Source organism: Balaenoptera acutorostrata, chromosome 12 (assembly GCF_949987535.1).
Source record: "Balaenoptera acutorostrata chromosome 12, mBalAcu1.1, whole genome shotgun sequence".
Taxonomy (NCBI): Eukaryota; Metazoa; Chordata; class Mammalia; order Artiodactyla; family Balaenopteridae; genus Balaenoptera; species Balaenoptera acutorostrata.
Window position 1 is genome coordinate 83170922 of NC_080075.1, and position 16036 is coordinate 83186957.

The 16036-nt window shown below is 41.7% G+C and overlaps 1 protein-coding gene across 1 annotated transcript in view; it reads left to right on the forward strand.

Annotated features, from left to right (window-relative positions):
- NBAS (NBAS subunit of NRZ tethering complex) overlaps window positions 1–16036 on the forward strand; it is a 345265-nt gene that overhangs the window by 226285 nt on the left and 102944 nt on the right. The window contains exons 41-42 of the mRNA XM_007183498.2: window positions 4536–4765; window positions 8526–8636. Coding sequence (XP_007183560.2) covers window positions 4536–4765; window positions 8526–8636 — 341 coding nt within the window. The remainder of the gene's footprint in view (window positions 1–4535; window positions 4766–8525; window positions 8637–16036) is intronic.

The following is a 16036-nucleotide window of genomic DNA, read 5'->3' on the forward strand; positions in this document are numbered from 1 at the left end:
TTGATGCCAATTCCTATGTTTTTTCCTCATAGCTAATTTTCTTTGTTTTGGGAAGATTTTGAAAGAATTAGTGTTATGTTTTACCCAATAAGTCAAAGTATTGAAAATATTCCTACACATTTAACAAATGTTTGATCCATAACCTTCAAGACCTATCATCAAGGAATTAATAGAATGCCCCTTTTCACCACCTTATTAGGATGGAAATTTAAAAGGAGGTATATTTATATCAAGAGGTTGAACAGAAAATGATATTCTAGCATCTTTCTGTTCTAAATCTCTCTCCGTTATTCTTAGAGAAGACAGAATGCTTGGAAACACAGCTCAAACCAGGATCTCCAGTTGAACACCGACCATCGTGTGTCCTCTGTGATCATTTGTATTTACACATGTGTGTATATGTGTGAAAGGGATGAGAGGGAGAATGTCTGTGTTAAAAAAATAGGTCAGTCCTGATGTAATATAGAATGACAGCATTAAGTCCATCATTGAAAGTTGATCATCTGTAAAAGGACTCAAATGCCAAATCTCATTTACATTTGGTGGGAGCTATGTGTACATTGATCTTATCAAGATTCTTACAATTTTAAGAGATACCCCTCCCTGCACAACAAATATAAAGGGCTGGTTCTTGGGCGACATTATGCCTGGGAGTCATATCCTGCCCTGCCACCTACCCTGCAGGGCCTTAGTCAAGCTACTCACCTCCTTACCCATCTTAAAGAGGATAGTACTAGTAGACTCTGGTGTCCCAAGATTGTTAGTATTAAATGAGATTCAGTTCGTATATATTTAGCACTATGTCTGTTCCATCCCGAAGACTGAAATATTAGGTATTTGTTCTTAAGTGTTTCTTAGAAAAGTGAACACATTTGATGCACAGAGAATGTGAAGTAAAAATTATTCAGAGGGGCTAGACAATTTCTACTTAGTAAAGGAGAAGGGATGAAAGTTGTTTAAACTGTGTAGGGGCCTACTGGCTATAATTTGTTGGTCTGAAATTGTATTTTTAACAAAGAAATCTGTTCTGATGTTTAGTGGAGGCATCAGTGAGATGAGATGTAGAACTTCCCCAGTTCCACACCTGGAGGGATTTACAAGGTTTTATTTTATTTTCATGATTGAATTCTTATACATTCGTAGGATTTTAGCCTTAGAAAGGTGATCATCTTGTGATACTCCTTTGTTCTACATCTGAAGAAACTGAGCCCCAGAAGAGTCAGGAGTGTCCATTGCTCCCTCTAAGGAGTTTCCAGCATTCTTGTTTGTGTTTCTATAATGGTTCTTATATTCAGGTGCCTTCTATGAGTTGTTTATGTGTACATCTTTGACAATCACTAGTTTTAGTTTCTTGGGAGTAAGCTCTGGGCCCAATTTTCTTTCATATAATAATAGAGAAAAAGACATTTTAAAATATTTTATTTGTGCCTCCCAACAAGCATGGTGTGCTTGTTGACTCTCTTATAGATGAGGAAACAGACATGATGTAACTTGCCGCAAATTGCATCTCTGCTAACTGAAGGATCTGGAATATAAACTAGTATTACTAACTTAAAAGCTACAACTGCTGTTCAGTGTGTCTCCATTTTACTCCACACCTGATTTGTTCAGGAAACTCTAATGTGCTCTAGGAAAGACAAATCCACTAAGTACCCATGGTCTCTGCCTGCTGGAAGCTGTGTTTTAATACTTATAAGAGAAGGCAATGTAAAGTATGCAGTAGAGGTACAATTAAAGTGTAACTGGTGTATACCTTTGAGTAAATTCCATAATCCCTTTCATTTTTGGAGCACCTGCTAAAGGCCAGGTCTTGGTTTGTGTATTTTGTGTGTGTGTGTGTGTGTATATATATATATATATATATGGTCTCTTAGGCTTTGTGAAACCATGCAAGCTATATATATTGCCATTTTATAGATGAGACAATCAAATTTGTAGTTGTTAAGCAACTTGCACAAGGTCATCCAGCTAGTAACTTCTCTGTGTCCACGCTTATTACACTCTGCCATGCCATTTTCTTCATTCGCAAAAGGAGAGAATAGGTATTTTTTTGCCACGTATGAAAATGAAGGTTGTATGTGGAGACTTGAAACTCTCTATAAGATAAAGAAAAGCCAATGTAAATGTTAGTATTAGCAATTATGCTCATTATTGGTATGTGCTGCCATTTTGGAGCTTAACTCTCTACCTGGTTTGGGGATGTGTTTCATACAAAGAGAATAGAAATGAGATCATATATATAGTCCACTCTCCCAATACAGGGACCAAGTCCTTGAGATGCCGGAAAGCAAAAAGTGAAAAAATGAATGTGGAGCAATAGCTGTGAGAAACCCTTGGGCGAGGGGAGGTGGTCGATGGCACGAGTGGGGGTGGGAGTCACACTCAGAGATGGACGGTCTGGCTATAGCCTCTCCTGCAAAGCGCGTCGGGCAACGGGAGGCTGAGGACTTTCGCCTGAAACCACAGGGCCAGAGTGTATATGGAAGGAAGGCTTCCTCACAGTTTTGATGAACGTGGGTTTGCTGGTGGAGTGCAAAACCGACACAAAGAGCTCCCTGAAAGAACACCTACAGAAGAGCTCTCCTGCTGCCCTGAAACCCTGGTCACTGGATATTTGCTCCTGCTCTCTCTCCTCCTAGGCAGGAGAGTGCTATCTAGATGAGGTGTGAGAAGAGCAGGCAACAGCAGAGCGCACCAGGGTGCAGAGCCGGTGTAGACGGGCTGGCTGACCCCCAGCAGTGTCCCTCTACCAGACAGCTTCAGAGGGGGCTTTGCCCCGGTGGGCGGTTCAGGGTGGTGCCTCAGGACGTCAGTCCGTAAGTAGGAGGGGGTTGGGTTAAATGACAGCCGTAGAGGCACTGAGGGCTGAGGCATGGGCTCTCCTTCGCCTATATCCATTGCCAGAAGTACCAGCCGTATGCAGCTTATTCCGAAATCACTTCTAATTGCAGTTAGATCAGCTTTATTCACTCCATCTTCCCATCAGGTCTTAGCCATCCAGGCTTAGCACATACTCTCCCCTTTACCAGAATTTGTCTCCCTATTTTTTTGCTGGCCTTTTTACTTCTGATACCTGAGCAGTTAGCCTAGAAATTAACTCTCCCAAGAAGACCTCCTTGATACGTGCCCAAGTCCCACTCCTCTGCATTCCCATAGCACGCTGTGCTTGCTTGTATCACACCATTTTATAATTGTTTGCTTGATTGTGTCTCCTCATAGACTGAATTCTTGGAGGAAAGGGTCACATCTTAGTACATCACCTGGTACCTAATAGGTGCACAAAAAATACTTGTTGAATGAATGACAGATGGTGTTATAGCTGCTTACTTCGGAGCATTATTTTTCAAACCCACGTCTTTTGACTTGAGACACGTATCTGTGGTTTTTGAGAGTAAGACTCAGTGTCTGCCTAGGGGTAGGGAAAAAAATTGAGTAAGGTTGACTTTTTCTTAAATCCACCTGCTGGAATCCAAGAAGATTTCTTTAATTGGTTTTTATCGGTGCTCCCAGATTGTTCCTTAATAGAATCAAGAGAGAATGTCAGGCTAGGTTAGGTAATATGGACTCGACATTGACAAATCTCATGTGTAGCTCAGAATAATGGCTTACACATTAGAAATGCTGATGGCTTACGGTAATTAGATGTGTTTCTGAGAACCAGAGGTAGATTCTGGAGTTTTCTTCCTAATTTGCTGGTATTGAAATATGCGCCATATTTTCCCAGAAATTGGGAGGGATTGAGTTCATGTTGTTCACATATTAGGTAACTCCAGAATCATGGCTGCATTGCTGTTGCTTTGTTGACACCCGGACCAACTCTAATATAAATAAACGTGGTTGGTTAACCACTTATTTTCCTTTCCTGTCAGCTGTTCAGTTCTGGGTTTTGTTCTGTTGGAATAATTGTATTGTTGTTAAAGAAAATGCTAGAATTAAGGAACAGTATCCCATTGAGCCCCAAACTGAGCAGAGTGAAAATTGGTTGCATACTTTCTTATGAAACTAGAAAAATTTATGATTTCAGGAACAGGGATGGGGTTTTTTCCCCTCACTTACCCCTGAAGAAAACATTCTTCTACCTAGCTATTTAGGCATTTCTCGTGGAATCATTGAACTGCAACTCTTTGTTATTGAGAACACTTAGATGGTCCAAAGAAAATTTATCTAGGGGCAATGATGATAAAAATTACTTCCAGGGTGAATTATTATAAATGATCAGATAATTGGGGAAGAGATCTGGTATAGGATGATGGTAGTTGGAAAAGCAAGCATACATTATTCTTTAAGTGGGTGGAGATTTTTAAGGCGGTAGAGCAGAGCGGGAGTCCAGAAACCTGCTCCTAGAGTCAGTTCTGTGTCCCGTCTTTGTGGTCTGCAAAATGTGCCGCCTCTGCAATTGACTCCTAAGGGTGGTTGTCAGCCTTGATTGAATGGCAGCAGTGTGAAGGGTCAAACAGGCGCCCGGCAGACATGATCTTCTTCCCACTGTTACTCTTTTTTTTTTTTTTTTTAATTAGTCTTTTTGTTACTCATAGGCCGACCCCAAAGAGCTAATCAAGATGGTCACCAGGCATGTGACTCGATACGGGCAGGAAGCCTGGCCAGAGGAGCTCGCTGCACTGACCAAGCAGTTGCAGTACTACAACGAACGCCTCCTGGACTTCACTCAGGCTCAGATCCTCCAGGGCCTGCGGAAGGGTGTGGACGTGCAGCGGTTTACTGCAGATGACCAGTACAAACGGGAAACCATCCTCGGTCTGGCAGAGTAAGGAGTACCTTCGTCTCATAAAGGGATGGATTTAAAACGTACAAGAACAAGTTGAGTTATCAGGACTATTAATCCCCGTCCTCTGAAGACTCACATTCATGGTTGCTATAAACAGGGCTTTCCCCTCTTCTTCCTATCCTGTGAGGGACGTGTGTGTCTTCCCAAATGGATTAGTCATGCAGACAGTATTTTGAGCCTGCAGATTTAAGTAGTAAGGATGGGAATTATTAAAAAAGCTTCCCATGATTTTGATAATCCAATACCAGTACCATGTTAGAGGTGATAGAGTGTGATCAGGGGTGAAAAGTGTCAAGCGTACTATAGAAATTTAAAAACAAGGTTCCCTTTTATTCCTGGCTAGAATCTCACTTTGCTACTACATGGCCGTTTAGTTTCCTCAGTATGTTAAAAGTTAGGGGGCTTCCCTGGTGGCGCAGTGGTTGAGAATCTGCCTGCCAATGCAGGGGACACGGGTTCGAGCCCTGGTCTGGGAGGATCCCACATGCCGCGGAGCAACTGGGCCCGTGAGCCACAATTACCGAGCCTGCGCGTCTGGAGCCTGTGCTCCGCAACAAGAGAGGCCGCGATAGTGAGAGGCCCGCACACCGCGATGAAGAGTGGCCCCCACTTGCCGCAACAAGAGAAAGCCCTCGCACAGAAACGAAGACCCAACGCAGCCATAAATAAATAAATAAAAGAATGTGAATTTCTAAAAAAAAAAAAAAAAAAGTTAGGTACCGTTGAATTAATACAAGAGGAGCGACTGAGTGTTATGGGTTCAGGACACCTTTATCTGTCCTGGGTTTCTAGAGAAAGAAGAGCTAACCACTTGAGCCCTTTCTCTTGTTCGAGGCCTGTAGCAGCTGCCATTTTTTCCTTTGTCCCTTACCGCTCTCTAGAGAAAAGCAAGCCCTTGTGTGAGATGGCAGTACGGTTGGGAAGGTCCCTTTCTAGGTATGGAATTCCCCTTGGTTTTAGTACTCGTCTTCATTTTTTGTTTTAGTTCAAATGAGTTCAGATCAAATGAGAATTACATGTCAAATGGCGGAAAAGTGAAAAAAAAAATTTTTTTTTAAATGTGTTCACCCACAATGGTTATTAAGTTAGAGGTATGTTTTGTTTTTAACACCCCAATTTGTGGAGTGCTTATCACGGGCCAGGAACTGTGTTAGGTGCTCTGTAAAGTTTATTTTATAAACATCTTTTAATCCTTAAAGATAACTCTATGACATAAAATGTTGTTATCCCCATCTTACAGCTAAAGAACATGAGGCTTATTGGTATAAAGTAAGTGGCCCAAGTTTACGCAGGTGGTAAAGATCACAGCTGTGACTTTAACCTTGATCTGCCACATGCCAGAGGCATCACATCTTCAACACCATGTGCCCTCCCCGCACTGCTTGACTGAATTCTCAAGGAAGCACTGGTATGCAGTTCAGTGTAGGCTTCCAGCCCTTGAAACGAGGTTACATTGTGCTTACGTTTAACGATTATTTCTCTCTCCTGATAAGTTACCGTAAAATAACAAAGATAGGCTTGGTTATGGTAGTGGTATATGCTATTTTTCATCATTATTCTTAAATCTTAAAGAAAGTGGCAAAGTAACCTTGGTACTCTGTAATAGTTTTATATTAGCCTGGGCTTCTTTCCTACTAGAAGACACCCCAGATTCTCTAGAGTGAGGCGGGGAACAGAGAGATCAAAGCGAGAGAGTAGGAATAACCTATAGCAGAATTAAGTTAAGAAGAGAAATACAGAATTTTTTTTTCTCTTCCCCTCTGTTCTCCTGGAGGTTCATAATTTCATAGGGTCATTTAATGTCCTATTTGAAAGTGACCAAAGAGATCATTTAATCCAACCTCCTTACTTTTGGAAGAGGAATCTGAGAACCACAGAGCTTTAAAACATTGTTCAAGGTCACACAGCCAGGAGTTGAGCCTGGACTTCCTGTTTCCACGTCCAGTGGGCGTTTTCTTTGGGCATTTGGTAATCCTTGGTGCTACGCTCATGGTTTCTTAGAAGAGAAGTTACTATGCAGAATAAAAGTTGTTGAGGCATGCCTTACATCATCAATTACATTTTGCTTGGTCTTTGTCTTTTCTTTTTAAGTATCCAGCTGGCATATGCTATTTGAAGTATGTCCTAGAGGACAAATATACGCTTTTGATAAATATATAATAGAATCTTCTCCACAATCTGTTGGTTAGAAAAATATACAGCAGTCTTTAGATGGCTTGTTTAAAATGTCTCAAAGTGTCTGTGGGTTTTCTGAGTTAGCAGTTCTGACTTGGAGATGGCATTTTAGCATCTCACATACAAGAATCCTCAGAGGACCTGCTTCCTTCTGTTTTACAGCTCCACCTTCAAATGTGACTATTCTTTATTTTCTTCCTAATTGTATGTCCACTTTAATGGCATTTGTTTTCTGTGAGTGCATTATAGTTGTCCTTTGTTGTCTGTGTATCTTAGTTATTACATTCTCAGTGGTTAGGGTGACTTTGAGGAGAACAGAGTATAGTTTGGTTAGTTCCCACTTTTATCAGATAATAAAGATGTGAATACTTAATGAGCATGTACCTGGTGTCAGGCACTGTGCCAGACTCCCACAATAGGAAGAGTGAGCTGCTAATGGTCCCTATTCTCCAGGAATTCTCATCTATCATGTGGATATTGGTATTCAATAAGTACTTTAAGAAAAAATTTTTTAAAAATTAATTAATTTATTTATTTTTGGCTGCGGTGGGTCTTCGTTGCTGCGTGTGGGCTTTCTCTAGTTGTGGTGAGCGGGGGCTACTCTTCATTGTGGTATGAGGGCTTCTCATTGCGGTGGCTTCTCTTGTTGCGGAGCACGGGCTCTAGGCATGAGGGCTTCAGTAGTTGTGGCACGTGGGCTCAGTAGTTGTGGCTCGCGGGCTCTAGAGCACAGGCTTAGTAGTTGTGGCGCACGGGATTAGTTGCTCCGCGGCATGTGGGATCTTCCTTGGCCAGGGCTCAGAACCTTGTTTACTGTCCTATCTTCAGCTCAGATTGGTCACTCTCTTGTCTCCATCCTCACAGTATTTTGTAGCGTTTCTTTTAGCACTCCCCCCATTCTGTTTGATTCCTGGTTCACATTTCACATCCTCCATTAGGCTGTAAGTTCCTCAAGAAATAACTTACTTGTTTTTATGTCCTCAGCAGCTAGCACAATAGCTGGCCCAATGTAGAAAACAAAAATTTGTTGGGTGACTAACTGTGCTTTCTCAAATATCTATCTGTGGGGTAGGGATCCATTTCCTTTCCACTGCTTTTTGACTGTAGGCTCTGGTATCTAGATCAGAATTTTTTGATCTCAGTACATTTTGGACTGGGTCATTCTTTGTTGTGGGAAGGCTGTTCTGAGCACTGTAGGATGGTCGGCAGCCTCCCTGACCGCTACCTGCTGGATGCCAGCAGCTCTCTCCTTTTCCTCACCCACTGTGACAATCAAAAATGTCTCCAGACATTGTCAAATGTCCCCTGGGGGACAAAATCACCCTTGATTGAGGTCCACTGATCTAGACAATTCCTTGGTCAATTGCAATGCACCACAGAGAAAAAAGAGCATTAAAATTCCTTGGGTGTACTTTTCCTGAATTACTGTGAAATGTCTTACTAAGGACTGTGCTGGCTGCACCCCTCTCAGCTGGAGAGCGGTCCTAATGAGCGTCGTCTTTGCTGATTAAGGTCATGTGTTTCTCTCCTCCCCCTTCCCTCTGGCTGATGGACGTTCGTGAAGGACGCTTGAGGAGAACGTCTACAGCATTGCTCTTTCTCTGGCCCAGCGCTACAGTGTCTCCTGTTGGGAAGTTTTCATGACCCATTTGGAGTTCCTGTTCACCGACAGTGGGTAAGCACACAACTCTTATGCAAGTTTATTTCCATGTCTTTCTTTTCAGAGTCTATTTTAAAGGAATCTTGAAGTCGTACTGTTCAATTTCACTTTTCCTTTTGAGCTGTAGTAGACCAGTGTCTTTGTACAGTCTCTCTTCATATGTCTCTGACATACCAATATGCTAACAGTAGTCTTAGTTTTTGTTTTTCAGTAATAATAGTCCTGAGTTTGAGACTTTAATTCACTCATTTATTCAAAGATATTTATTGACAATCTCTTGTGTACTAGGAACAGTGTTAGGTACTAGGGTTACAATAGTCAGTAAATTTCAGCTGTCTTGGAACTCATAGTCTACGGTGGGAGACAGATTATAATTGAATAATGACATAGCAAATGTGAAATTAAAGCTGTGATAGGCACCGTGTAAGAGAGCCCAAATAGGGGATTTGGCGTAGTTAGGGAAGGCTTTCCTGAAGAAATAACTCTTGAGCTGACACCTAAATAGTGACTCAAAATTAAGTACACTACGAGGAGATGGGAAGCGTTTTCTAGGGAGGCAAAACAGTTGAGTGCAAAAGCCCTTTGAGAGGATGGAACATGGTGTCTGTGAGCCTAACAGATGGGTAGTATGGTGACACCCTGAGAGTCACTGGGGCACGGGGTGAGATGGGGCTGCTGAGAACCTGGAAACCAGACCTTGCAGCCAGACGGTACAGGCCCTATCCAGGGCTGTGGGCTCTTTCCTAAGAGTAATAAGAAGGTATTTAAAGATTCTGGTAAAAGAGAGGGAGGTAATATGATCAGATTTGCATTTTGATAAGATCACTATGGTGACCATGTTGAGGAAAGATTTTAGGGAGGCCAGCGTAGACATATATGGACCAGTTCGGGAGCTATGACCTGCAGGACAGGTGACCATAGCCTAGAGTATGGCTTTGAAAGTACAGGAGAGGTGAGAATGGGTTTCAGAGATACCTGGAAGGTGAAATAAATGGTAATAAATAAATTGATTAATAAGGATAAACTAGCTATGAAGGTGAGTGAAAGGAGAAGGGTCAAGAATTATCTCCAGGGTTTTACTTGGTCTGCCTTTTGGACAGTGACATCATTTGAGACAGAAAACACTAGTGAAGGACACAAGGTATTTCAGGGGAGGGTGAGGAAAAGGCAAAGGAATGGATAAGTTATACACATTGAAATTCCCAAGAGGAAAGGTCAAGTAGACAGTGCATCTTATAGATCTGGAATTCAAAAGAGAAGGTGGAGCTGGAGATACTAATTTGGGAGCCATGTGCACATAGATGATAAATAAGCTATGTTGTGGGTGTGCTTTGGGTGATGAACATAGAATGAGAAAAGGAGAAGGACTTACGACAGACCTTGGGGACCTTCCACAATTAGTGGTAGAGGAAGAGCTGCTAGCAAAAGGGACAAAAAGAGCGATCGAGAGGAAGGGGTCTTGTTCTAGGGAAGCCATGGGAAGGAATAGTTTCAAGAAGTGAGGGTAGGGCTTCCCTGGTGGCGCAGTGGTTGAGAATCTGCCTGCTAATGCAGGGGACACGGGTTCAAGCCCTGGTCTGGGAAGATCCCACATGCCGCGGAGCAACTGGGCCCGTGAGCCACAGCTACTGAGCCTGCGCATCTGGAGCCTGTGCCCTGCAACGGGAGGGGCCGCGATAGTGAAAGGCCCGCGCACCGCGATGAAGAGTGGCCCCCACTTGCCGCAACTAGAGAAAGCCCTCGCACGAACCGAAGACCCAACACAGTCCAAAAAATAAAATAAATAAATAAAAATAAAGTAGCTATAAAAAAAAAAAAAAAAAAAAAAAAAGAAGTGAGGGTAGTATTGAATGGTCAAGACCTGCTTATAATTCATCATCTTTAATTTTTATTAATATCTTTGAAATTCTACCCTCTACATTTTAGTATTTATGAAATTGCTACATGGGTAATAGTGTTATCTATGATAAATATTGTACTGACTTCACCATTTTTGAGGCATATAAATATGCTCAAATAAATGTTTCTTATTATACGCATATTAGCGTAAAAATATCTTGGCATTTTATTAAATATCTTTTTCCTTTCGTTGAATGTTACATAAAAGGTTGTCATATCTGTACAAACAGGATGCGTCATTGGTCTCTGAATATATTATAGATTATCAGGCACTCTAGCAACATGCAGGACTGTTCCCAGCATATCATTATACCTGATAGTGGTGTGATTATACAGACGCACGGAAATTACAAAAGCGGGAAATCATTACCTCCTGTTTTGTCCTTACTTGTGAGTGACAAAACACCTAATATTGATTCAGCAAGTGGTGTTTGGTGCTTCATGTTCTTTACTTAAAAGCCTGTTGTTTGCCTTACTATTCAATCCAGCTTAGTAACACAAGTATTAAAGATCAGCCTTGTTAGTACAATAGAAATTGCCGAATATTTACTTGTTGAGTCAATGCCAGTGGGAAGTTAATAGGTCAGAGCTACAAGAAAAATAATGTTCTGTACCTTACGGTTTTGTATTACCGTTCCTTTAAAAAAGTCATCTTCCCCCCTGAAGTTGATTTTTCCTGTAATTTTACATTCTCCTTCCTCTTGGTTGGATTTGGAGGTATTTCCTCGTCTCACCAAACGTACAGATAAGCAAACACACAGGTTGGGTGAGGCAGCATTGTGCAAAAGAGCAGAAGCCTTCCAGTCAAGAAACCTAGAGCAAATCCTGTGTCTCTCCAGCTGTGTGTCCCTGCACAAGAGAATTCAGTTCTCTGAAACTCATTTTCCTTTACTCTAAGTGAGGTGTCATAAAAATTAAATGACTTCTTGGTGAAATATCGAATTATAGTACCTGACACATGATCCGTAATTAATGGTAGTTTATTCCTGGAATTTCACTCCTGTAAGAAAGAGATAATTGTCGTAAACACCCAAACTTGAGTTCCTGGTCTCCTTTTTCCCCTTATTCTTCCTCATTTTCTTTCTTTTTCTTGGTAGTTTTCAACATCAGTGATGGCTTTGAGTGGCTGTGTACACCTGGAGTCGGCTCCCTCTGGCGGACACTGGTTCTCCCAGGGCGTGTTCAGCTCCCTGAGCTCAGGGCTGATTTCTCATTCACTGCAGCCTTCACAGCCGTCTTCACCTCTAGGCTGTTCTAGACACTTTGGTGCATCTTAGAGACAACATTAACTACCATTGAGGGCATGGGTTTTGGAGTCGGGCCACATTTCAGGATCCAGCTCTGCTGCCCATAACCCCAACTGTGTACCTGGGCATGTCTCTTAATCCTCTTGAGTCACTGTTTTCTCAGTTAAGGGGCCCATCATCCCCACCTGGTATGGTTGTAGAGATTAGAGAAAATCTGTGGAAAACGAATAGCCGGGTAGCTCTTTAATACTGTCGAGATGATCCCTGTTATTGTTCTTGCCAGTTCTGCTGATTCCATGTGTGTCTTTAAGTTTTGAATATGGGATCATTTTGAAATGGCAGAGGCTGCTTCTAGCTTATCGATAGAATAGTACCACATTTGTTTATTCATTAAATATTATTATTATCTTTTTCCTAGTACCTTTGTGTTCCAAGCATAGGTTTAAATGCTGAAAAAGACAGACACATCCTTACATTTATCGAGCTTATATTCTAATTGGGGAGACCCCCATCACACACACACACAGTTAAAAACAACTAAAATATAAATCACTGGTCATACTAAGTACCATAAAGGAAATGCACAAGGAGCAGATAGGAAAGGCCTCTCTTGGACGTAAAAAGAGCTCACTATTGGAGAACGGAAGAAGAGGCATTTCAGGCAGAGGGAATGCGTTTCAGGCATTTCGGGAACAGGGACGTTCTTGGCATTTTTGAGTAACTGCAGGAACGCCTTTGTGGCTGGAGCGCTTGGGGCCTAGTGGGCAAAGGCCTACATAAGGGCCAGAAGGACCTCTCACTGTCAGCCTTGATAACACTCCATCTGTTCCTTCTTATTCAAACAGCAGACCTGAAGGCCATACATCCTACGTTTTCATTTCACTCTACTAGGTACTTTTCCATCACCCAGGGGATTAGTTACCCAAGTGATTTTGCTTGGGTGGCAGAGATCGTGACACCTCTTCATCTCTGCTGGCTAGTCCAGTGCTGCCTCTTTCAGGCCCCTGGGAAGGGACTCTGGCTGTGCTGTGCTGTTCTGCACAGTCAATTTCATATTCCCTGGTAGGAGTCTTTGGGTCTCAAGTATAAGGATGGGCAAAGCATACTGTAGCTGTGGGGAGGTGAATGAACTCTAAAGCATCTCCCTTTTCCTGCGTTGAAGCAGGAGTGACACAGAATCTCTGCCTGAGGGTTGCTGTTGCTCAGAGTCAGGCTTGTGTCCAGATTGTCACATGGTAAAGAATTCTCAATTCTGGCCTTCTCTTCTGGACTTAGTTGAGGAGTTTGAGAATAGTTGGTGTGTAGAGAGGGGATTTAAGGCAACTTAGCTTCTTAAAAGTATGTTATAACATTGAAAAAGAAGATAAGTAAAAATTCAAACCAGGAAAAATCCATTTAGAGTAGGAAGGCTGAATGTAGAAATTCAGGTCGTAGGTCTTACTTATTTTTTAAAATTGAGCCAGACATAAAGTTTTGATCTTTCTTTGGCCTAAAGAACCATGATCCTGGTCATGCCCGAGACTGTGATTCGCATTGTACATAAGAAGAAATCTTCCAGTCCTAAAAATGGAAGAACTGATTCCTACCATCACCAGAATGGAAGCAATTGTTTCCATGTATCTGCAACCTTCCTTTCCATGTTGTGATTCTTAAGGCCACTTTTCCCCCAGACTCACTTTTCCTGACTCTGGCACAAAACGTAATAAGCAAAAAGATGCATTTTGGGGCCTGTTTTCGTCTTGTGGAAAGTGCACAGTCTTTGGATCCTGCAGGTCTGGGTTTAAATTGTGGCTCTGTGACCTCCTTCTAGTGTGTACGTGGTGGGCAAGTTGTTTCATCTCTCTATTCCTAAGTTTCCTCCTCTGCAAAATGAGTATTCTTATTCCATTTTGCAGAACTGCCCTGAGATTTGAGAGATTTATACAAAATGCCTGACATGTATTAGATGCTCAAAGGAAAAAAAAAGTAGTTGCTACTGTTAATTCCGGAAACAGACCAGATTTACTGAACTCACCCTCTGACCGCTATCAGCCTAACATTGCAAATCTGATTTTTTAACAATTATTTTTCAGGACAGTGTGGGTATCAGTTATAATATACCTGCTTTGTGAGAATTAAATGAGATGACACAGTACTTAATGTATAAGATGTGTTCAGTAAATGATGCCTATTGCTGTTTCTGTGCTATGGTGTCTTTTAAAATATTTTTTTGTTGGAGAGGTAATAATATGAGACTACATAAACCAGTCGGAATTGACATTTTATGAGAAATGAAAAGGCTTAAGGGGTCAGGGCTGTCCTTATGGAGGAGACGAAACCTATTCACATGGGCTTCTTTCCACATCACTACTCTGTCCACAGAAAACGTTCCACAAAGGAACTCAACAAGTATTAGTGTGACAGGAAACAGACTCCAAGGTACTCATTATTGATTCTCTCATCAACTGTGTAGGTGACCTTGCAAAGTTAAAGTTCATTGTTTGGTTTGCAAAGACACTTGGCTAAAATGTTGGAAAAACTGGAAAAGGCCATGATTTTTTTTTTTACCATGTTTCCCCCGCATAATCACATATTCAGCTGTCAGGCAGCACTGCAGGTCAAGTCTGCCACATCAAGTTCATTCTGAGGCATTTGTGTAGCAAATATCTTGGACTGTTTCCCTCAGGTTGGAGTAGTTGTGATTTAGAGGGTAGAATTGTGTTTTCCCACAGGAATCAGTGGTGGAGGCCTATTCACCCATGGTCATGGTCATTCATGTGGATTTCTGTATCTTCACACTTTTAGGATTAGTCTTTGGGGGAAATGCTTAGAAGTTTCTGCATCTGAGCTGTGTGGACCAGTGGACCCCATCCCTTTGCTCTCTCCAGCCTTTCCCAGGAGCTCTCTCCCTCTCGCCTTCTTTCTCTCCTCTTCAGTCAACTCATGGAATTGTATCAGTATTATCACTCAGTCTCAGACTGAGTAAAGTAAAATGCATTTAAATAAATTTGTTTCCCTCCATGAACATAAGTCCTTTCAATTCATGCTGTTCTTGGATCACATTTTTGGCTGATTGACAACTCGAAGCCATTACAGAGTCCCTTAATCATGGGATTAGTACTAATGACTTATTCCTTGTGCCTTTAGTACAACTAATGCTAATTTTCTTCTTGTAGTTAATCTCTGAAAGTTAAATTTGCACCATATATATATACTTATATATATGTGTGTGTATATATATATATATATTTATATGTGTGTGTGTGTATGTATATATATGTGTGTGTGTGTGTGTATATATATATATATATATATATATATATATAAGTTGCCTTATAGCTAAAGCTTAGAAAAACCACTTAAACAGTTTTTAAGGGTAACCATTGATTTGATCAGTGAAAAGTCCACAGTAGTTTCATGGTATTTCTTCCTACTCTCTTGAATGTGGGTTCTTTGGAATTGTTTTCTAAGCAGAGATTTCATTACTTGTTCCAAAAGGAAGATAACAGCATCTTTCGATGGGAACTATTAAAATGGGTTATCAATTACTGGCATCTATGAAAGATCTTAGTACCTTGTAATTTATTGAAGAGGGAGGTTTTCGTGTTTATCATGTGTCAGTAAAAGTATTCCAGTATCTCTCTTCGCAAGATAATTAGGGAGAATTGCACATCAGGCAAACTAAACTGCAGGCACAGAAGAATAGGTGGGTGGGTGAGGGGGGAAAGTAACATTGACTGAGAGACTGTATTCAGAATCAAGTCGAACACAGATGGGCTAAAGCTGTTATGGTTTAGCCATTGTCCATTGTGTAGATGAATCTCGGACACTCTGCTTGCCAGGGGATAGCAGTGAAGTGTGACAGGAGAACTCTTTTAGATTACTGCCCCTGAGAGAGAACTAATGTCTGTCACAGAAAGAATCCTGGTTTTGAAATGGTTGTTAGTGAGGGCGCTTACGCTGCATTGGTTGACGGCTGCTTTGTGACTAGGTGAGCAGCCCCAGCCATGCAGAGTCCAGACAGATCTGGACGCTGGGTCTTAGGCGTCACTTAACCTCTCTGATGACAGTCTCTCACTCGCCTGCCACAGTAATCCATGGGATAAGTGCAGGGTTTCTTTCCTCTTCCATCGGGAATGTCGCTCTGATTGCAAGTCTTTGTCAACATGAATCATCTTAATGGGATGACGCAGTTTCTTATTTCCTTCTTCACTGCGTTGTTTTCAGACTTCACTTTGCAAATTATGAAGGAACATCAGGAATTCTGTGACTTTCATATGCCACTGGGTG